At 43.6% G+C, this 24,642-nt stretch overlaps 1 protein-coding gene across 1 annotated transcript in view; it reads left to right on the top strand.

Annotated features, from left to right (window-relative positions):
• Positions 1–24,642, top strand: part of LOC311141343 (glutamate receptor ionotropic, delta-2) — a gene marked incomplete at both ends in the record, with an annotated part of 590,499 nt that overhangs the window by 284,095 nt on the left and 281,762 nt on the right. Inside the window, one exon of the mRNA XM_084176639.1 lies at positions 7,426–7,710. Coding sequence (XP_084032765.1) covers positions 7,426–7,710 — 285 coding nt within the window. The remainder of the gene's footprint in view (positions 1–7,425; positions 7,711–24,642) is intronic.

Here is a 24,642-nt window from a genome sequence, read left to right as displayed (position 1 = left end):
GGACAGGGAGTAGGAGGAGGGGGAGGAAGAGTTGAGAGAGGGACAAGGAGGAGGAGGAGGAGGAGAGACAGTGACAAGGAGGAGGAGGCGGAGAAGGAGGAGGAAGAGTTAAGAGAGGGACAAGGGGGAGGAGGAGGAGGAGGAGAGAGAGGGACAAGGAGGAGGAGGGGGAGGAGGAGGAGGAAGAGTTGAGAGAGGGACAAGGAGTAGGAGGAGGAGGAGGAAGAGTTGAGAGAGGGACAAGGAGGAGGAGGAGGAGGAGGAGGAGGAGGAGGAAGAGGAGGAGGAGGAGGAGGAAGAGTTGAGAGAGGGACAAGGAGGAGGAGGAGGAGGAGGAGGAGGAGGAGGAGGAGGAGGAGGAGTTGAGAGAGGGACAAGGAGGAGGAGGAGGAGGAGGAGGAGGAGGAGGAATGCTCTGGAGCCCAGGTCTCTATGAGTCATACGTAGATTCCGCCCACAGAGGAGCACTAGAGATTCACTGGGATGAACGACTCAATTTAAACTGCTTCAATTAGAAAATCAGATTTAGTGGAGAACTGGGGAAACACAACACAATGAGAGGGGCTCACCTCCTAGAGCACTGTTTCCCCCTAGGCACAGATCTAGGATCAGCTCCCCTCTCCCCTAATCCTAACCTTAACCATTGGTCGGGAAAATGCAAAAGTCGGCGTCTTGGTGCAACTTCACGCTAACCAATTTAACACAGCTGCTACATGACATTAAACTCAGGTGGTCCAAACTCGACATATCTCACTAACCCATTTGCTTTCCAGGTGTTTGATGCCATTCCAGTCGCTCCGTTCCGGCCATTATTATGAGCCGTTCTCCCCTCAGCAAACCCCTGTGATACATACAGTGCATTCAGAAACCTTGACTTTTTGTTACGTTACAGCCTTATTCTAAAATTGATTAAATTATTTCCCCCCCTTATCAATCTACACAAAATACCCCATAATGAGAAAGCAAAAACAGGTTTTTAGTGATTTTAGAAAATGTATTAAGAAGAAAAAAACTGAAATATTACATTTACATAAGTATTCAGATCCTTTACTCAGTACTTTGTTGAAGCGCCTTTGGCAGCGATTACAGCCTCGAGTCTTCTTGGGTATGATTCTACAAGCTTGGCACACCTGTATTTGGGGAATTTCTCCCATTCCTCTCTGCAGATCCTCTCAAGCTCTGTCAGGTTGGATGGGGAGCGTCGCTGCACAGCTATTTTCAGGTCTCAAGAGATGTTCGATCGGGTTCAAGTCCGTCTGGGCCACTCAAGGATATTCGGAGACTTGTCCCAAAGCCGCTCCTGTGTTGTCTTCGCTGTGTGCTTAGGGTTGTTGTCCTGTTGGAAGGTGAACCTTCACCCCAGTCTGAGGTCCTGAGCGCTCTGGAGCAGGTTTTTATCAAAGATCTATCTGTACTTTGCTCCGTTCATCTTTCCCTCGATCCTGACTAGTCTCCAAGTCCCTGCCGCTGAAAAACATCCCCACAGCATGATGCTGCCACCACCATGCTTCACTGTAGGGAGGGTGCCAGGTTTCCTCCAGACATGACGTTTAGCATTCAGGCCAAAGAGTTCAATCTTGGTTTCATCAGACCAGAGAGTCTTGTTTCTCATGGTCTAAGAGTCCTTTAGGTACCTTTTGGCAAACTCCAAGCGGGCTGTCATGTGCCTTTTACTGAGGAGTGGCTTCCGTCTGGCCACTCTACCATAAAGGCCTTATTGTGGAGTGCTGCAGAGATGGTTGTCCTTCTGGAAGGTTCTCCTATATCCACAGAGGAACTCTGGAGCTCTGTCAGAGTGACCATTTGGTTCTTGGTCACCTACATGACCAAGACCCTTCTCCCCCGATTGCTCAGTTTGGCAGGGCGGCCAGCTCTAGGAAGAGTCTTGGTGGTTCCAAACTTCTTCCATTTAAGAATGATGGAGGCCACTGTGTTCTTGGGGACCATCAATGCTGCAGAAATGTTTTGGTACCCTTCCGCAGATCTGTGCCTCGACACAATCCTGTTTCGGAGCTCTACGGACAATTCCTTCAACCTCATGGCTTGGATTTTGCGTTGACATGCACTGTCAACTGTGGGACCTTACACAGACAGGAGTGTGCCTTTCCAGATCATGTCCAATCAATTGAATTTACCACAGGTGGACTCTAATCAAGTATTAGAAACATCTCAAAGATGATCGATGGAAACAGGATGCACCTGAGCTCAATTTCGAATCTCATAGTAAAGGGTCTGAATACTTATATAAATAAGGTATTTCTGTTTTTGAATTTTAATAAATGTGCTTAAATTTCTAAAAAAATTGTTTTCGCTTTGTCATTATGGGGTATCGTGTGTAGATTGATTACGAAAAAAATAAACATTCACTATGCATCTCTCTCCCTACACACCCCATCTCTCTCCTTACACACCCCATATCTCCATACACACCCCATCTCTCTTCTTACACACCTCATCTCTCTCCTTACACACCCCATATCTCTCCTTACACACCCCATCTCTCTCCTTACACACCCCCCTCTCTCTCCTTACACACCCCATCTCTCCTTACACACCCCATCTCTCTCCTTACACACCCCATCTCTCTCCCTACACACCCCATCTCTCTCCTTACACACCCCCATCTCTCTCTTTACACACCCCCATCTCTCTTCTTACACACCTCATCTCTCTCCTTACACACCTCATCTCTCTCCTTACACACCTCATCTCTCTCCTTACACACCTCATCTCTCTCCTTACACACCCCATCTCTCTCTTTACACACCCCCATCTCTCTCTTTACACACCCCCATCTCTCTTCTTACACACCTCATCTCCCTCCTTACACACCTCATCTCTCTCCTTACACACCTCATCTCTCTCCTTACACACCCCATCTCTCTCTTTACACACCCTCATCTCTCTCTTTACACACCCCCATCTCTCTTCTTACACACCCCATCTCTCTCTTTACACACCCCCATCTCTCTCTTTACACACACCCATCCCACTCCTTACACCCATCTCTCTCCTTACACCCCCATCTCTCTCCTTACACCCCATCCCCATCTCTCTCCTCTCCACCCATCTCTCTCCCCCCATCTCCCTCCTCTCCCCCATCTCTCTCCCCCCCATATCCCCCATCTCCCCCATCTCTCTCCTCTCCCCCATCTCCCTCCTCTCCCTCATCTCCCTCCTCTCCCCCCCATCTCCCTCCTCTCCCCCCCATCTCCCTCCTCTCCCCCCATCTCCCTCCTCTCCCCCCCATCTCCCTCCTCTCCCCCCCATCTCCCTCCTCTCCCCCCCATCTCCCTCCTCTCCCCCCATCTCTCTCCCAGTCTCACCAGTCTCTCAGCCTGCTAGGTGCACTAGTTCCTAGTCATTATTATTAGTATGACATATGTTGTTGCTGTATTGTACCATGCACCATGTGGCTCCTTCATTAAATCAAAAGGGGACAGGAATTGAATCTTTAAACATTTACTGACTGTACCACTGCTTCTCAAATGAGTATTTCCATTGATTTCTCTAACAGTTGGATCCTACCACCTACGCCCATGTTCCCTTTGTGAACTTTTTTTCATGCAGCTCTCCCAGCCCTGGTCCCGGCCCCATACCCAGCCCGCCTCTCCCCTCAGAGATATTGGTTAGGCAATGGCTCCCTAACATCTGCAGAGAAGTAGGTTGGGCTGAGGGAAAAGTTGTGGTGAGGAGATGACTCCGCCGCCACTCCTCTCCTTTTCATTTGTCAAATTGAATCAATAGGAAGACCTGCTGGATGTCACTACTATCGTCAACAGTATTTTATCTACACAGTAATACCTCACTTTTTTAAAAAATCTAACAACTGAGAAATGTGAAATTGATGGAATACTAGTGATTTAGAGATGGCTCGCCAGGCCAAAGTGACTTCAATCTTGTTCGTGAGCTATTCAGCCTGAGTCACACAAAGCATTTAGATGGCAATGTACCCAATCCATTTTCGAAATAGGGTTGAACAATTGATGAAAAGGTCATTATGGCCAGTGAAAATGGAATGGGAGAGAAAGATAGAGAGAAAGAGAGTCCGTCGCGTTCAATCTGAGTTAGCTCAGTCAGACCCATGGCCTCCCATTCCCAGTGGTTCCCTACTAGCGTTGATGGCAGAGGAGCGAATCACTTCTCTAGAAGCATCCCACAAGGCCAGGGTGTCTCTGACTCTCAGAGCGAACGGGGAATAAGGAGAGAATGAGTTGCAGATCTCTCTCGTAAAAGTGACAGCAACAAAAGCCTCAGCTATAAAAAGGAAAACTCTCTAATCTCCAGGGAAACATTTATCTTGTGTACTCAACAGCAGCAGGTTTCAGGAGTGTTAAGTGTTACTGCAAGGGGAAGGAGGGTGGGAGGGATCCCACGCCCATTACACTTCCTCACTTTATTCAAGTGTTAATTCTCTACTGGAGTGTATTTCAGCTGGCATACAACTCAAAGTGTCTGTAAGGTGAAGTTTCTGTCAAATATTGATGGATGCAAATGCTTTAGAATGAGAGGAATCCACAAAACAAACACACTCACAATCAGGTTCCGCACAGACAGTCAGTCAGTCAGACAGACAGACAGACAGACAGACAGACAGACAGACAGTCAGACAGACAGACAGACAGACAGACAGACAGACAGATAGACAGACAGTCAGACAGACAGTCAGACAGACAGACAGACAGACAGACAGACAGACAGACAGACAGACAGACAGACAGACAGTCAGACAGACAGACAGACAGACAGACAGACAGACAGACAGACAGACAGACAGACAGTCGCGTACAGAGAGACGAGAAACAAACAACTAAACAAGACACACAAAGAGAAGCATCCTGATGTATGTGCAGGCACTCAGGTAACGCACGCACACACACACACACACACACACACACACACACACACACACACACACACACACACACACACACACCTAGTAAGGAACAAACCCTGGCTGGTTAACTGGCCATGCTACTCTTGGGACTCAAGTGAACTGTACTCTGAAGTCATGATTCAAGGTGGTTGTGTGTTGTCAAGGTGGTTGTGTGTTGTCAAGGTGGTTGTGTGGTGTCCATTGCAACCTTGAGCTTTTTGTCTTTTGTGACCTGGTAACAGTACAGTTGTTGTATTTCATCTGCCTCACTACGTTGCAATGATGTAACAAGGTGGTTGGGGTTGCGCCAAGTCACGGTTAAGGAGTTAACAAAGTACACTAATGAGAAAAGCGTTGAGACCCCTGCTGACTTAAGTGTGTGATGTGAGAGATGAGGGTGCTAATTCTCCAAATGTCTCAATAAGTGCAGATTAGCCTGGCTGTCCTCCGCGGAAGCCATGACGATTAGCCTGGCTATCCTCCGCCTAAGCCATGACGCTGCTAAGCGAGGCCGGTTGCATGATCGCCCTACATGTTGAATGGAATCTTGTTAGCAAACTCTGTTATCAAAGCTTATTCAGATTAAAAAAGACTGCATTAGGTCCATTAATCCATCAAATAAATACTATTTAAGGCAGTAATGATCATTTTCTAGCCATTATATCATTAATTAAATCAAATGGATGTACCAATCACAGATTGCCCCTTAAAAGGATAAAATGATGTGTCATTGATGCCATTACTAATTGAATACTGACAAAGCCACATAGTCTGTTTTATATATAATTATATATTGTAAGATTGATTCATTATTCAAAGGCTGAGTTTATAAAGTGCAGCCTTCAGGAGTATTTCAACTATTAAGTTTAAGAAAAAAATATTTAAAAGAACTTTTTGTGAAGTTTTACACCACATCATCATTTTTCTAGTTACATAAGATGATTAATAAGAAATGTGTCGGCTGTGTGTTAACCTTGGTGCCTTGTGCCTTAGTAAGAGCGAGAGAGAATTAGAGAGAGGCAGAGAGACAGAGAGAGCAAGAGAGACAGGAGTAGCGAGAGAGAGAAAACGAGTTGCGTGTGTGTTTATGTCTGTGTTTGTGGTAGTGGTAGGGATGATATTGAAGAGCCCACTCAATTCCTGTGGCATATCTTTGCTCCTCCATTGGCAGAGCTGCTGTTTGGAGTTTGTGTTCTCTCTCTCTCTCTCTCTCTCTCTCTCTCTCTCTCTCTCTCTCTCTCTCTCTCTCTCTCTCTCTCTCTCTCTCTCTTTCTCTCTCTTTCTCTCCCCCTCTCCTTTTTTTCATTCAACTTTTCTTAGCAGCATTGTTCCTGCCTCCTCTATTCCAGCACATCCTTACTTCACACTTATATTTATCTGCCAGAGTTGGCAAATTATTCACATCTCCACTCGCCCCTCCATGTTTCACCTTCCCAACTCCGTGACAATAAAATCCAGCGGTAGAAGTGAGATGAATGTTGGTGTCTGGCGTCAGCGTGCGTCCTGGGGCGTGAGCGGGTGCAAGGGACGAGTGGGCAGGCAGGCCAACGGGGTGAGGGGGTGGGGGACGAAGGGGGTAGTGAAGGAGAGGTTGGAGGTGGGATGTTATTGGCCAGGCTACACAGCCTAGTAGACACACCGCATGGAGTCTAATTCCTTTGAGATGAGAGGAGGCTGTGATGCACAGGGACACTGGTGTTGTCACAGATGCTTCCTGTTGGCGTGGATGTTCAATTGTGTGTGTGTGTGTGAGTAGGTGGGTAAATATGTGTGTGGTTGTGGGTTTTTGTTGACCAGGCTACCCAGAACTAGGAGGGTAGATGTGTGTGTGGGGGTCTGGGTGTGTGTTTGATTGTGAGTGTGTGTATGTGTGCGTGTTTGTGTTTTGTGCGCTTATATGCGCGCATTCGTACATACGGTACATATATACGTAGCTACTCCGGTTGTGCTAGTCTGTGTTCCAGTAATGACCTGCCTGGTCATAACCAAAGTATTCACACAGCCTCTAAAAATATCGCTTTTAAAGGAATCTCTAAATGGAGTGGAAGGAATGATATTCACGCTGTTCCAGTGTGGTCATTAAAATGATAGAAGACTCATATATCAGCCCCTGCTTCTGCTGCTGGCTCCTGATTAAAGCCAACAACTTTATCATACAGTAATAATCCAGATTCCTCCAAGAAAAGAGTGGAACAGTGTATATATGTCATTACTGTATGTCCACTACTATGCCCTTTTCTCTTACTCAGTTTCATAACTTTAAATAACTAACCCCCCTTCTCTCTCTCTCTCTCTCTCTCTCTCTCTCTCTCTCTCTCTCTCTCTCTCTCTCTCTCTCTCTCTCTCTCTCTCTCTCTCTCTCTCTCTCTCTCTCTCTCTCTCTCTCTCTCTCTCTCTCTCTCTCTCTCTCTCTCTCTCTCTCTCTCTCTCTCTCTCTCTCTCTCTCTCTCTCTCTCTCTCTCTCTCTCTCTCTCTCTCTCTCTCTCTCTCTCCTTCCCCTCTCTTTCTTCCGCTCCCCCCCACCTCCCTCTCTCTCTCCCACTGTGCAGCCTGTGAGTTGATGAACAGGGGGATCCTGGCTCTGGTAAGCTCTGTTGGCTGTATGTCGGCAGGCTCCCTGCAGTCGCTGGCGGACGCCATGCACATCCCGCACCTGTTCATCCAACGTGCCCCCGCCGGCACCCCTCGCTCCAGCTGCCCCCTCACCAGCCGCGGCCGCCAGGACGACTACACCCTCTTCGTTCGCCCGCCCGTCTACCTCAACGACGTCATCCTCCAAGTGGTCAGCGAGTACAGCTGGCAGAAGTTCATCATCTTCTACGACCAGCAATATGGTAAGGATCGGCCGACGGCGGTGTTATGGGAAGAGAGGGAAGCGGTCCTGGGCTCATATACTATTCAAAATCATTTCTAATACTGTATCTGTGCTCAATTAAGCTTGCCTTTTGCAATAGAACCAACAGGAAGGTCTCAAAAGGCAAACCCCACCCACCTGGCACTCCTGGCAGGCTAAAGCGAACAACATTAAAGTATTTGAAAGATTTTGAATAGTATGTGAACCCAGGTATGCTGGGAAGGGGGGTGCAGAGAGTAGGGAGTGGGGAGGGATGCACTATAGTCGATATCCATAGGGAAGGATTCAATGATGTATGAAGATATGTGATGGAGATCTGATGGACTCGCAGCATGGCAGACATTAGCAAGCTAATGGATAACGGCCTGAACTCCCTGCATTCTGGAGGCCCAGAGTTAATGCACCAACATCGTTAATGTTCCCCACCATCTCCATCCACCTTCATTATACTGTATTGTATGTGTACGTACTATTTGTGGGAGGGAGGGAGGGAGGGAGGGAGGGAGGGAGGGAGGGAAGAGAGAAAAAGAGAGAGAGGCGGAGAGAGAGGGACTGTTTATCACTAGATGTGTAAGTGTGTCAGTCTGTCCTGTCCTGTGTGTGGGAGTGAAGCAGCTTCATCCCCCCGTCTGTCCCTATGGAGCTCATCTCCCATGGTCCACTGCACCAGGTTAAAAGCATCAAGGCTGGCTAAATAAGTGTGGCTCCCAGCAGACCAGCCGGCAGAGCCATTTTGGGTCTCACGCTGCCAGTTGCACTGTGGAGTTGTGTATTGCTATAACGACTCTCTGCGGCTGCCCTCCCCACTCACCAGAAGATGGTCCTCCCAGGTATTAACTGTACCAGTCTCTAAGCCCGAGCTCTTTAAGATGTAACAGTGTTCTCTTACACATCGCCTCGTCTTCCGAAAAAATGGCTTTGGGGACAAAAGAGTGTGTAAGTGCCTTGCAAAAGTATTCATCCCCCTTGGCGTTTTTCCTATTTTGTTGCATTACAACCTGTAATTTAAATGGATTTTTATTTGGATTTCATGTAATGGACATACACAAAATAGTCCAAGAACTTGTGGTGCGTGCATATGTATTCACCCTTTCCTATGAAGCCCCTAAATAAGATCTGGTGCAACCAATTACCTTCAGAAGTCACATAATTAGTTAAATAAAGTCCACCTGTGTGCAATCTAAGTGTCACATGATCTCAGTATATATAACCTGTTCTGAAAGGCCCCAGAGTCTGCAACACCACTAAGCAAGGGATACCACCAAGCAAGCGGCACCATGAAGATCAAGTACAGATCAGTGTTGGGTTATTAAAAAATATCCTAAACTTTGAACATCCCACGGGGCACCATTAAATCCATTATTAAAAAATGGAAAGAATATGGCACCACAACAAACCTGCCAAGAGAGGGCCGCCCACCAAAACTCACGGACCAGGCAAGGAGGCTATTAATCAGAGAGGCAACAAAGAGACCAAAGATAACCCTGAAGGAGCTGCAAAGCTCCACAGCGGAGATTGGAGTATCTGTCCATAGGACCACTTTAAGCCGGACACTCCACAGAGCTGGGCTTTACGGAAGAGTGGCCAGAAAAAAAGCCATTGCTTAAATAAAAAAATAAGCAAACACGTTTGGTGTTCACCAAAACTCATGTGGGAGACTCCCCAAACATATGGAAGAAGGTACTCTGGTCAGATGAGACTAAAATTGAGCTTTTTGGCCATCAAGGAAAACGCTATGTCTGGCGCAAACCCAACACCGCTCATCACCCAGAGAACACCATCCCTGTGGGGATGTTTTTCATCGGCAGGGACTGGGAAACTGGTCAGAATTGAAGGAATGATGGATGGCGCTAAATACAGGGAAATTCTTGAGGGAAACCTTTTTTAGTCTTCCAGAGATTTGAGACTGAGACGGAGGTTCACCTTCCAGCAGGACAAGGAACATAAGCATACAGCTAAAGCAACAATCGAGTGGTTGAAGGGGAAACATTTAAATGTCTTGGAATGGCCTAGTCAAAGCCCAGACCTCAATCCAATTGAGAATCTGTGGTATGACTTAAAGATTGCTGTACACCAGCGGAACCCATCCAACTTGAAGGAGCTGGAGCAGTTTTGCCTTGAAGAATGGGAATAAATTCCAGTGGCTAGATGTGCCAAGCTTATAGAGACATACCCCAAGAGACTTGCAGCTGTAATTGCTGCAAAAGTTGGCTCTACAAAGTATTGACTTTGGGGGGGTGAATAGTTATGAAGGCTCAAGTTTCCTTTCTTTTTTTATTATTTCTTGTTTGTTTCACACAACAACAACAAAAAAAGCGTCTTCAAAGTGGTAGGCATGTTGTGTAAATCAAATGATTCAAACCCCCAAAATCAATTTTAATTCCAGGTTGTAAGGCAACAAAATAGGAAAAATGCCAAGGGGGTTGAATACATTCGCAAGCCACTGTAGCCACCAATTTCTGGTGAGCAGCTGTGAAATGAGCCTCAAATAATAATAATATATACCATGAGCCTCAAATCTCAGCCTCAACACTTCCGCTGCTTAGCCTTTCAGATTTACAGGGAGCCATTTCTTTTCTGAGGGAAAATTATGAAAATGTATTTTCTGAGGGAGATTTATGGTGCGAGGCAGCCAGGTTAGTTTTTTTTTTGTTCTTTGTAAAGCAGGTGTGTTGTGAAGCATAGTAAAAACATCAGTCACAGTAGAGATGCTGCAGCTACTCTGGGATTGATGGAGGCAGCCTGAGACCTCCACCTCACTCAATCTGCATATAGCACAGATGCATATAGCACAGACACTCGCACACACACACGCGCGCACATACACACACACACATACCGTTAGTAATGCGCGGGTCAGCTGTTTGTTCACCCACACCTAGGGCTGTGGCGGTCACAAAATGTCGTCAGCCGGTGATTGTCAAGCAAATAACTGTCGGTCTCACGGTAATTGACCTTTAATTAACATAAACACATTTAGCATCTCCTGGCTTCCACACATAGCTTACAAGCCACTGATGCATAGCTTTGGAACATCTACCTTTAAATCTACATTTAAAAAAGTATAATAAATTCATGTAATATAGCCTACACCTTCACAATAAATCCATTATTTATTTTAGACAGGTCTAAAGAAACATGATGTGAAGAAAATGTAGTCTATTTCAGAAGAACAGAATAGCATACTCTGAGTTGTCCTTATGTTAGGTCCTAATATGGCTATGCCATATGGCTGTGGGCTACACTAGTTCATTTAGCAGACAAAATGTGCTTAGAATTCCGTGGCATTATTTTATAGTATGAAGAATACAATTGAGCATAGCTGAATAAAATCGAAAGTATATTTTCTCCAAACAATTTGATTGAGTGCGCCCATGCGGCTTTTCTTTGTTGAGCGGTTAACAAAGAAATAGGTACTCTTATATGCTTAATTTAGAGTTATTAATGTAACTTTAGTTGTTCTACAAACGTTGGGCTATATGTTTTGATTTTTAATACATTGTAAGGCTGCATGATGCTTTGAAAATAGTCGCTTGAAAGGCATGAGCTCTGCTTTGTTTTTTGCGCAGGCTGCACACACTTCATCAGTCTCTCATTCAGAATTTGAGAAGCACTTGATAATGCCTCCCCTTTGTGTGGCCATAATGTACCCTAAAAAAGTCCATGCCTTTTGCAGCCCTAAATGCTGCCCGCTCCGAAGCACCTCTCATCTCACTCACACGGCTTTCCATCAAGTGATCAGGTCTTTCTCACAGGCTACAAGACTGACACATAGGGGACGCAACTGCGCGCGTCCTCATCCAATTTTGAGGTGCATATTGAAGATATTGGAAGAACTGTCCACATTTACTTTTTGTCAGCCAACAAGATGAGTAGGCCTAACGAACAGCAAAAGCACTAGCCTATGTCAATCTACTATCCCCCATAGTACAAAAGTTGACCTATTCTATTCTGTGCGAGAAATACATATTCCAAACATAGTCTGGGACAGTTGTGGGATGTGATAGATCCCAAATTAGTACAACTACTAGCATCCAAAAACGGCAGTAGTCATTAAGCACAAATGTTCCACTATCAAAAGTGACCACAAATGTGATTATGCATGTAATGCTTTTATTATAAAGGTGCATATTTATGGTCAAAATGATCGTCCCCAAATGTGAAACTCACGCGCTCCATACAGTATGTATACCAGTTAGGCTCTACACACATTGTAAAGCGGATTAATGTGCTTCATTTTAAGAAGTTATTTGGCCACTTTAGGATGGGTTAGGCTACATGAGGTGTGCGACTATGATTAGAAAAAGTCACACAAAAAAAGCATTGTTTCTTGGCTTAAGCTAGGCATCATTCACAAGTGATAGGCTAATATTATTGATTTACATATACTAAATAACAAATGTGTGAAATTAGTTTTGATTTAGAATGGACAGTTATCATGCACCTGTCTCGAAACAGGGGTAGTGGAAAAAATACATGTAATCTCTATACTTACAGTGAGGGAAAAAAGTATTTGATCCCCTGCTGATTTTGTACGTTTGCCCACTGACAAAGAAACGATCAGTCTATAATTTTAATGGTAGGTTTATTTGAACAGTGAGAGACAGAATAACAACAAAAAAATCCAGAAAAATGCATGTCAAAAATGTTATAAATTGATTTGCATTTTAATGAGGGAAATAAGTATTTCACCCCCTCTCAATCAGAAAGATTTCTGGCTCCCAGGTGTCTTTAATACAGGTAACGAGCTGAGATTAGGAGCACACTCTTAAAGGGAGTGCTCCTAATCTCAGCTCGTTACCTGTATAAAAGACACCTGTCCACAGAAGCAATCAATCAATCAGATTCCAAACTCTCCACCATGGCCAAGACCAAAGAGTTCTCCAAGGATGTCAGGGAAAAGATTGTAGACCAACACTAGGCTGGAATGGGCTACAAGACCATCGCCAAGCAGCTTGGTGAGAAGGTGACAACAGTTGGTGCGATTATTCGCAAATGGAAGAAACACAAAAGAACTGTCAATCTCTCTCGGCCTGGGGCTCCATGCAAGATCTCACCTCGTGGAGTTGTAATGATCATGAGAACAGTCAGGAATCAGCCCAGAACTACACGGGAGGATCTTGTCAATGATCTCAAGGCTGCTGGGACCATAGTCACCAAGAAAACAATTGGTAACACACTACGCCGTGAAGGACTGAAATCCTGCAGCGCCCGCAAGGTCCACCTACTCAAGAAAGCACATATACAGGCCCGTCTGAAGTTTGCCAATTAACATCTGAATGATTCAGAGGAGAACTGGGTGAAAGTGTTGTGGTCAGATGAGACCAAAATCGAGCTCTTTGGCATCAACTCAACAAGCCGTGTTTGGAGGAGGAGGAATGCTGCCTATGAGCCCAAGAACACCATCCCCACCGTCAAACATGGAGGTGGAAACATTATGCTTTGGGGGTTTTTTTCTGCTAAGGGGACAGGACAACTTCACCGCATCAAAGGGACGATGGACGGGGCCATGTACTGTCAAATCTTGGGTGAGAACCTCCTTCCCTCAGCCAGGGCATTGAAAATGGGTCGTGGATGGGTATTCCAGCATGACAATGACCCAAAACACACGGCCAAGGCAACAAAGGAGTGGCTCAAGAAGAAGCACATTAAGGTCCTGGAGTGGCCTAGCCAGTCTCCAGACCTTAATCCCATAGAAAATATGTGGAGGGAGCTGAAGGTTCGAGTTGCTAAACGTCAGCCTCAAAACCTTAATGACTTGGAGAAGAGTTGCAAAGAGGAGTGCAACAAAATCCCTCCTGAGATGTATGCAAACCTGGTGGCCAACTACAAGAAACGTCTGACCTCTGTGATTGCCAACAAGGGTTTTGCCACCAAGTACTAAGTAATGTTTTGCAGAGGGGTCAAATACTTATTTCCCTCATTAAAATGCAAATCAATTAATAACATTTCTAACATGCGTTTTTCAGGATTTTTTTGTGTTTATTCTGTCTCTCACTGTTCAAATAAACCTACCATTAAAATTATAGACTGATCATGTCTTTGTCAGTGGGCAAATGTACAAAATCAGCAGGGGATCAACTACTTTTTTCCCTCACTGTAAATAGCAAATGGAGGGCACTTTTCCTGTGGATCATTTTCATGCCAGCCAGGTAGGCTATACTCCTGTTGTAAAGAGAAGCAATGTGCTTAATATTTGCTTAATATTAGGAAAGTTGAGAAATAAATATAGTAGGCCTAGCCTATAGAAAGCTGATGGGATCCACCTCTTTTTAATCACTCTGTTTTCTCACGCAATTGCATAGCCTATAGAAATGTTGTGCAACATGAGATCATGGGCTCTCATGAAGTGTTTGATTAGATTTTCGATTACATTTGCATTAATGTCAGAGTGATTAGAGGATCAATAGAGTGCCGAGTACCAGGCAGTTAGCACGTTTGGTAGGCTACTTATGACCTTCAGCAGCATCAGAGCTTGGAGAAGCCTAACCACCGTGACTAAACGGTCACGTGGAATTTGACTGCCTTCATGATTCGTGACCGCCGATGTGGCGGTAATAGTCACCGCAACAGTCCTATCCACACCCACCCACAATTGCCAATAACCCGCCTGCAACCGACTATATGTAATGAAGTGAAAATCTGAGACCCTCAATTATAGAAAATGAATATAGAATAGAATTAGAACATACACTACCGTTCAAAAGTTTGGGGTCACTTAGAAATGTCCTTGTTTTCGAAAGAAAAGAAAAAAAATTGTCCATTAAAATAACATCAAATTGATCAGAAATACAGTGTAGACATTGTTACTGTTGTAAATGGCTACTGTAGCTGGAAATGGCTGATTTTTAATGGAATATCTACATAGGCGTACAGAGGCCCATTATCAGCAACCATCAGTCCTGTGTTCCAATGGCATGTTGTGTTTGCTAATCGAAGTTTATCATTTTAAAAGGCTAATTGATAATTAGTAAACCCTTTTGCAATTATGTTAGCACAGCTGAAAATTGTTGTGCTGATTAAAGAAGGAATAAAACTGGCCTTCTTTAGACTAGTTGAGTATCTGGAGCATCAGCAATTGTGGGTTTGATTACAGGCTCAAAATGGCCAGAAACAAAGAACTTTCTTCTGAAACTCGTCAGTCTATTCTTGTTCTGAGAAATGAAGGCTATTCCATGTGAGAAATTGCCAATAAACTGAAGATCTCATACAACGCTGTGTACTACTCCCTTCACAGAACAGCGCAAACTTTCTCTAACCAGAATAGATAGAGGAATGGGAGGCCCCGGTGCACAACTGAGCAAGAGGACAAATACATTAGAGTGTCTAGTTTGAGAAACAGATGACTCACAGGTCCTCAACTGGCAGCTTCATTAAATAGTACCCGTAAAACACCAGTCTTGACGTCAACAGTGAAGAGGCGACTCCGGGATGCTGACCTTCTAGGCAGAGTTGCAAAGAAAAAGCCATATCTCAGATTGGCCAATAAAAATAAAAGATTAAGATGGGCAAAATAACACAGACACTGGATAGAGGAAGATTGGAAAAAAGTGTTATGGACAGACAAATCGAAGTTTGAGGTGTTCGGATCACAAAGAAGAACATTTGTGAGACGCAGACCAAATTAAAAGATGCTGGAGGAGTGCTTGATGCCATCTGTCAAGCATGGTGGAGGCAATGTGATGGTCTGGGTTGCTTTGGTGGTGGTAAATTGGGAGATTTGTACAGGGTAAAAGGGATCTTGAAGAAGGAGGGCTATCAATCCATTTTGCAACGCCATGCCATACCCTGTGGACGGCGCTTGATTGGAGCCAATTTCCTCCTATTTATTTTATTTATTTTTTATTTCACCTTTATTTAACCAGGTAAACCAGTTGAGAACAAGTTCTCATTTACAACTGCGACCTGGCCAAGATAAAGCAAAGCAGTGCGATAAAAACAACAACACAGAGTTACATATGGGGTAAAACAAAACAAAGTCAAAAATACAACATAAATACATATATATACAGTGTGTGCAAATGTAGCAAGTTATGGAGGTAAGGCAATAAATAGGCTATAGTGCAAAATAATTACAATTAGTATTAACACTGGAATGATAGATGTGCAAGAGATGATGTGCAAATAGAGATACTGGGGTACAAATGAGCAAAATAAATAACAATATAGGGATGAGGTAGTTGGGCGGGCTAATTTCAGATGGGCTGTGTACAGGTGCAGTGATCGGTAAGGTGCTCTGACAACTGATGCTTAAAGTTAGTGAGGGAGATAAGTGTCTCCAGCTTCAGAGATTTTTGCATTTCGTTCCAGTCATTGGCAGCAGAGAACTGGAAGGAATGGCGGCCAAAGGAAGTGTTGGCTTTGGGGATGACCAGTGAGATATATCTGCTGGAGCGCAGACTACGGGTGGGTGTTGCTATGGTGACCAATGAGCTAAGATAAGGCGGGGATTTGCCTAGCAGTGATTTATAGATGGCCTGGAGCCAGTGGGTTTGGCGACGAATATGTAGTGAGGACCAGCCAACAAGAGCGTACAGGTCACAGTGGTGGGTATTATATGGGGCTTTGGAGACAAAACGGATGGCACTGTGATAGACTACATCCAATTTGCTGAGTAGAGTGTTGGAGGCTATTTTGTAAATGACATCGCCGAAGTCAAGGATCGGTAGGATAGTCAGTTTTACGAGGGCATGTTTGGCAGCATGAGTGAAGGAGGCTTTGTTGCGAAATAGGAAACCGATTCTAGATTTAACTTTGGATTGGAGATTCTTAATGTGAGTCTGGAAGGAGAGTTTACAGTCTAACCAGACACCTAGATATTTGTAGTTGTCCACATACTCTAGGTCAGACCCGTCGAGAGTAGTGATTCTAGTCGGGTGGGCGGGTGCAAGCAGCGTTCGGTTGAAGAGCATGCATTTAGTTTTACTAGTGTTTAAGAGCAGTTGGAGGCTACTGAAGGAGTGTTGTATGGCATTGAAGCTCGTTTGGAGGTTTGTTAACACAGTGTCCAATGAAGGGCCAGATGTATACAAAATGGTGTCGTCTGCGTAGAGGTGGATCTGAGAGTCACCAGCAGCAAGAGCGACGTCATTGATATACACAGAGAAAAGAGTCGGCCCAAGAATTGAACCCTGTGGCACCCCCATAGAGACTGCCATAGGTCCAGACAACAGGCCCTCCGATTTGACACATTGAACTCTATCTGAGAAGTAGTTGGTGAACCAGGCGAGGCAGTCATTTGAGAAACCAAGGCTATTTAGTCTGCCAATAAGAATGCGGTGGTTGACAGAGTCGAAAGCCTTGGCCAGGTCAATGAAAACGGCTGCACAGTACTGTCTATTATCGATCGCGGTTATAATATCGTTTAGGACCTTGAGCGTGGCTGAAGTGCACCCATGACCAGCTCGGAAACCGGATTGCATAGCGGAGAAGGTACGGTGGGATTCGAAATGGTCGGTGATCTGTTTGTTGACTTGGCTTTCAACAACTTTTGAAAGGCAGGGCAGGATGGATATGGGTCTGTAACAGTTTGGATCTAGAGTGTCACCCCCTTTGAAGAGGGGGATGACCGCGGCAGCTTTCCAATCTCTGGGGATCTCAGACGTTACGAAAGAGAGGTTGAACAGGCTAGTAATAGGGGTTGCGACAATTTTGGCGGCTAGTTTTAGAAAGAAAGGGTCCAGATTGTCTAGCCCAGATGATTTGTAGGGGTCCAGATTTTGCAGCTCTTTCAGAACATCAGCTGTCTGGATTTGTGTGAAGGAGAAGCGGGGGGGGCATGGGCAAGTTGCAGCGGAGGGTGCAGAGCTGGTGGCCGGGGTAGTGGTAGCCAGGTGGAAAGCATGGCCAGCCGTAGCAAAATGCTTGTTGAAATTCTCGATTATTGTAGATTTATCGGTGGTGATAGTGTTTCCTAGCCTCAGTGTAGTGGGCAGCTGGGAGGAAGTGCTCTTATTTTCCATGGACTTTACAGTGTCCCAAAACTTTTTGGAGTTAGTGCTACAGGATGCAAATTTCTGTTTGAAAAAGTTAGCCTTTGCTTTCCTAACTGCTTGTGTATATTGGTTCCTAACTTCCCTGAAAAGTTGCATATCGCGGGGGCTATTTGATGCTAATGCAGTACGCCACAGGATGTTTTTGTGCTGGTCAAGGGCAGTCAAGTCTGAGGAGAACCAGGGGCTATATCTGTTCTTAGTTCTGTATTTTTTGAATGGGGCATGTTTATTTAAGATTGAGAGGAAATTACTTTTAAAGAACAACCAGGCATCCTCTACTGACGGAATGAGATCTATATCCATCCAGGATACCTGGGCCAGGTCAATTAGGAAGGCCTGCTCGCTGAAGTGTTTTTGGGAGCGTTTGACAGTGATGAGGGGTGGTCGTTTGACCGCGGACCCGTTACGGACGCAGGCAATAAGGCAGTGATCGCTGAGATCCTGGTTGAAGACAGCGGAGGTGTATTTAGAGGGTAAGTTAGTCAGGATGATATCTATGAGGGTACCCATGTTTACGGATTTAGGGTTGTACCTGGTAGGTTCGTTGATAATTTGTGTGAGATTGAGGGCATCTAGTTTAGATTGTAGGATGGCCGGGGCGTTAAGCATATCCCAATTTAGGTCACCAAGCAGTACGAACTCTGAGGATAGATGGGGGGCAATCAATTCACATATGGTGTCCAGGGCACAGCTGGGGGCTGAGGGGGGTCTGTAGCAAGCGGCAACAGTGAGAGATTTATTTCTGGAAAGGTGGATTTTTAGAAGTAGAAGCTCAAACTGTTTGGGCACAGACCTGGATAGTATGATAGAGCTCTGCAGGCTATCTCTACAGTAGATTGCAACTCCACCCCCTTTGGCAGTTCTATCTAGACGGAAAATGTTATAGTTGGGGATGGAAATTTCAGAATTTTTGGTGGCCTTCCTAAGCCAGGATTCAGACACTGCTAGAACATCAGGGTTGGCGGAGTGTGCTAACACAGTGAATAACTCAAACTTAGGAAGGAGGCTTCTGATATTTACGTGCAGAAAACCAAGACTTTTACGGTTACAGAAGTCAACAAATGATAGCTCCTGGGGAGTAGGAGTGATACTGGGGGCTGCAGGACAATGACCCAAAGCACAGCTCCAAACTATACAATAACTATTTAGGGAAGAAGCAGTCAGCTGATATTCTGTCTATAATGGAGTGGCCAGCACAGTCACTTGATCTCAACCTTATTGAGCTGTTGTGGGAGCAGCTTGATCGTAAGAAGTGCCCATCAATCCAATCAAACTTGTGGGAGGTGCTTCAGGAAGCACGGGGTGAAATCTCTTCAGATTACCTCAACAAATTGACGACTAGAATGCCAAAGGTCTGCAGGGCTGTAATTAGTGCAAATGGAGGATTCTTTGACGAAAGCAAAGTTTGAAGGACACAATTATTATTTCAATAAAAAATCATTATTTCTAACCTTGTCAATGACTATATTTCCTATGCATTTTGCTATATTTCCTATTCAAACTAATTTCATGTATGTTTTCATGGAAAACAATGACATTTCTAAGTGACCCCAAACTTTTGAACGGTAGTGTATATATATATATATATATATATATATATATATATATATATATATATACACTACTGTTGTAAAGAGAAGCAATGTGCTTAATATTTGCTTAATATTAGGAAAGGAGTGTATATATATTTATTTCACTGTATATATATATATATATATATATATATATATATATATACAGTGAGGGAAAAAAAAGTATTTGATCCCCTGCTGATTTTGTACGTTTGCCCACTGACAAAGACATGATCAGTCTATAATTTTAATATTAGGTTTATTTTAACAGTGAGAGACAGAATAACAACAAAGAAATCCAGAAAAACGCATGTCAAACATTTTATAAATTGATTTGCATTTTAATGAGGGAAATAAGTATTTGACCCCTCTGCAAAACATGGTACTTGGTGGCAAAACCCTTGTTGGCAATCACAGAGGTCAGACGTTTCTTGTAGTTGGCCAACAGGTTTGCACATATCTCAGGAGGGATTTTGTTCCACTCCTCTTTGCAGATCTTCTCCAAGTCATTAAGGTTTCGAGGCTGACGTTTGGCAACTCGAACCTTCAGCTCCCTCCACAGATTTTCTATGGGATTAATGTCTGGAGACTGGCTAGGCCACTCCAGGACCTTAATGTGCGTCTTCTTGAGCCACTCCTTTGTTGCCTTGGCCGTGTGTTTTGGGTCATTGTCATGCTGGAATAACCATCCATGACCCATTTTCAATGCCCTGGCTGAGGGAAGGAGGTTCTCACCCAAGATTTGACGGTACATCGTCCCTTTGATGCAGTGAAGTTGTCCTGTCCCCTTAGCAGAAAAACACCCCCAAAGCATAATGTTTCCACCTCCATGTTTGACGGTGGGGATGGTGTTCTTGGGGTCATAGGCAGCATTCCTCCTCCTCCTCCCGGTGGCTGACTAAATACTTTTTTCCCCCACTGTATATGCCATATCTTTCTGACTGTGCTCTTTCACAAAAACTCTCAATCTATAACCTATATATTTATTATGGATACAGTATGCTTTACATTAGTTATCTTGTTGTTATTAGTTGTTGTTAGTTGTTATTAGTCCCATCCTTCAGTTCCATTCAACACCTCTCATCTATCTCTTAACACCATCCATATTGGATTTCTATTTGCCATATATTTTTCAACTGTAATGTGATGTTTTACAAACGTTTTGAACCCTTCTATTATCATTGTTTCTACAGATTGTAAATTAAAAATAATTTTTTTTGGCAAAAAATATTATTATATTATTGATCGATTGACTATGACTTTTCAGATCACCCAGTAGTGCTATCTGCAGGGTTAGCTCCAGGTAAATATTGCAATCCTTTAGCCATTCCTGGACCTGTGTCCAAAAACAAGCTACAAAGGACAGTACCAAAACAAATGATCTAATGATTCTGTCTCTTCGCAGCAAAATCTGCAGAGCTGGAAAGATTTGATCCTCCATATAAATAACATTCTATTGGTAGCAAGATTTTTGTATAATAATTTCAATTGAAAAATTCTAAGTTTTGAATCTGGCGTCATTTTGCGTATCAGTTCATAAACACTATGCCAACTATTTTGCAATCTACATGTATATGGGACGGCTGTCAATCCTTTGGTCCTGAAATAAAACTGGTATACTTTTTTATTTATCACAATTTTCTTTAACCAATTACAGTGGGGGGAAAAAGTATTTAGTCAGCCACCAATTGTGCAAGTTCTCCAACTTAAAAAGATGAGAGAGGCCTGTAATTTTCATCATAGGTACACGTCAACTATGACAGACAAATTGAGAGAAAAAAAATCCAGAAAATCACATTGTAGGATTTTTAATGAATTTATTTGCAAATTATGGTGGAAAATAAGTATTTGGTCACCTACAAACAAGCAAGATTTCTGGCTCATACAGACCTGTAACTTCTTCTTTAAGAGGCTCCTCTGTCCTCCACTCGTTACCTGTATTAATGGCACCTGTTTGAACTTGTTATCAGTATAAAAGACACCTGTCCACAACCTCAAACAGTCACACTCCAAACTTCACTATGGCCAAGACCAAAGAGCTGTCAAAGGACACCAGAAACAAAATTGTAGACCTGCACCAGGCTGGGAAGACTGAATCTGCAATAGGTAAGCAGCTTGGTTTGAAGAAATCAACTGTGGGAGCAATTATTAGGAAATGGAAGACATACAAGACCACTATAATCTCCCTCGATATGGGGCTCCACGCAAGATCTCACCCCGTGGGGTCAAAATGATCACAAGAACGGTGAGCAAAAATCCCAGAACCACACGGGGGGACCTAGTGAATGACCTGCAGAGAGCTGGGACCAAAGTAACAAAGCCTACCATCAGTAACACACTACGCCGCCAGGGACTCAAATCCTGCAGTGCCAGACGTGTCCCCCTGCTTAAGCCAGTACATGTCCAGGCCCGTCTGAATTTTGCTACAGTGCATTTGGATGATCCAGAAGAGGATTGGGAGAATGTCATATGGTCAGATGAAACCAAAATATAACTTTTTGGTAAAAACTCAACTTGTCGTGTTTGGAGGACAAAGAATGCTGAGATGCATCCAAAGAACACCATACCTAATGTGAAGCATGGGGGTGGAAACATCATGCTTTGGGGCTGTTTTTCTGCAAAGGGACCAGGACGACTGATCCGCTTAAAGGAAAGAATGAATGGGGCCATGTATCGTGAGATTTTGAGTGAAAACCTCCTTCCATCAGCAAGGGCATTGAATATGAAACGTGGCTGGGTCTTTCAGCATGACAATGATCCCAAACACACCGCCCGGGCAACGAAGGAGTGGCTTCGTAAGAAGCATTTCAAGGTCCTGGAGTGGCCTAGCCAGTCTCCAGATCTCAACCCCATAGAAAATCTTTGGAGGGAGTTGAAAGTCTGTGTTGCCCAGCGACAGCCCCAAAACATCACTGCTCTAGAGGAGATCTGCATGGAGGAATGAGCCAAAATACCAGCAACAGTGTCTGAAAACCTTTTGAAGACTTACAGAAAACGTTTGACCTGTGTCATTTCCAACAAAGGGTATATAACAAAGTATTGAGAAACTTTTGTTATTGACCAAATACTTATTTTCCACCACAATTTGCAAATAAATTCATTAAAAATCCTACAATGTGATTTTCTTGATATTTTTTTCTCATTTTGTCTGTCATAGTTGACGTGTACCTATGATGAAAATTACAGGCCTCTCTCATCTTTTTAAGTGGGAGAACTTGCACAATTGGTGGCTGACTAAATACTTTTTTTCCCCACTGTATGTTCTTTAATGCAGGGCCGACAGACAAGTTCCTTACTTTTTCCCCCTTCCACTTTCCTCTTCCATGTTTGTGGTAATGCTGTAATTATTTGGTTGTAATTTCGGGTAGAGCAGACATTTCCATATGTTTTTGTTAGCTGCATGTGCGACATAACTCCACCAGTCCTACCTATGATATAATTTATGAAGATTATACCTTTTCTTTCTTTTTTTATTCAAAAAATAATGTTTTTTATCAATTAGTATATTTGAGTTTAACCACAATATTTGTTGCATTATTTGTTCTGTCGTTTCTGGATGATTCAATTGAAATTAGTAGTCCCGCGTAGCTCAGTTGGTAGAGCATGGCGTTTGCAACGCCAGGGTTGTGGGTTTGATTCCCACGGGGGGCCAGTATGAAGAAAAAAAAAATACAAATGTACGCACTCACTAACTGTAAGTCGCTCTGGATAAGAGCGTCTGCTAATTGACTAAAATGTAAATGTATCTATGTGGTCCTCTGTAGCTCAATTGGTAGAGCATGGCGCTTGTAACACCAGGGTAGTGGGTTCGATCCCCGGGACCACCCATACGTAAAAATCTATTTACACATGACTGTCAGTCGCTTTGGATGAAAGCGTCTGCTAAATGTCATATTATAATTTGCAACCAACTGTCTATGGCTTGTTTTAGAAATAGTGATATTTGGGAGATGATTTTCTTTTCAAATAACTGAAAGTGAGAGGTTGTAATCTGAATAAAGGGAAAAGGGCCGTTCTTGAACATTGGGTGAGACAATCTTACTAATTTGCTAGAGAACCAGTTCGGATTTAAGTATAACTTTTGTATGACTGAAGCTTTTAGTGATAGGTCTAATGCTTTAATATTTAATAATTTATGTCCTCCAAATTCATATTCATTATATAAATAGGCCCGTTTAATTTTGTCTGGCTTGCCGTTCCAAATAAAATTGAATATTCTTTTCTCGTATAATTTAAAAAACTGTTCGCTAGGCGTAGGCAAGACCATAAGCAAATAGGTAAACTGAGATAATACTAAAGAGTTAATCAGGGTGATTTTTCCACAAATTGACAGGTATTTACCTTTCCATGGTAACAAGATCTAATCTATTTTTGCTAACTTTCTATTAAAATGTATTGGAGTAAGATAATGTATTTCATTTGGGATATGTATTCCGAGTATATCCACATCACCATCAGACCATTTTATTGGCAAACTACATGGTAAGGTAAAAATTGTATTTTTTAGCGATCCAATACCTCCTGAGTGGTGCAGTGGTCTAAGGCACTGCATCGCAGTGCAAACTGTGCCACTAGAGATCCTGGTTCAAATCCAGGCTCTGTCGCCGCCGGCCGTGACCGGGAGACTCATGGGCGGCGCACAATTGGCCCAACGTCGTCCAGGGTAGGGGAGGGAATGGCCGGCAGGGATGTAGCTCAGTTGATAGAGCATGGCGTTTGCAACGCCAGGGTTGTGGGTTCGATTCCCACGGGGGGCCAGTATAAAAAAAAATATGTATTCACTAACTGTAAGTCACTCTGGATAAGAGTGTCTGCTAAATGTAATATAGTACATTTATCATAATTTGGTTGTAATCCACAGAGGTTAGAAAATGTATCTAGATCCTCTATGAGGCTGTGGAGGGATTCATGTTGTGGCTTTATAAGAAAACATGAATCATCAGCGTACAATGACACCTTTGTTTCTAAACCCTGGATTTCTAATCCCTTGATATTATTGTTGGATCTGATTTTAATAGCTAACATTTCAATGGCCATAATAAATAGATATGCCGATAGTAGACAACCTTGTTTCACTCCTCTTGACAGTTTAAAACTTTAGGAGAAATATACATTATTTACTATTTTACACCTAGGGTTACTATATATGATTTTAACCCATTTTATAAGAGATTCTCCAAAATTGAAATCCTCCAGGCATTTATATATAAACCCTAGTCGTACTTTATCAAATGCATTTTCAAAGTCTGCTATGAATAGCAGGCCTGGTTTCCCAGATTTTTCATAGTGTTCTATTGTTTCCAGTACTTGCCTTATATTATCTCCAATGTATTGTCCATGTAAAAA

Source organism: Coregonus lavaretus (assembly GCF_964263955.1).
Source record: "Coregonus lavaretus genome assembly, chromosome: 14".
NCBI classification, from domain to species: Eukaryota; Metazoa; Chordata; class Actinopteri; order Salmoniformes; family Salmonidae; genus Coregonus; species Coregonus lavaretus.
Note: the sequence above shows the minus strand (reverse complement) of the source record. Positions and strands in the feature narration are given on the sequence as shown.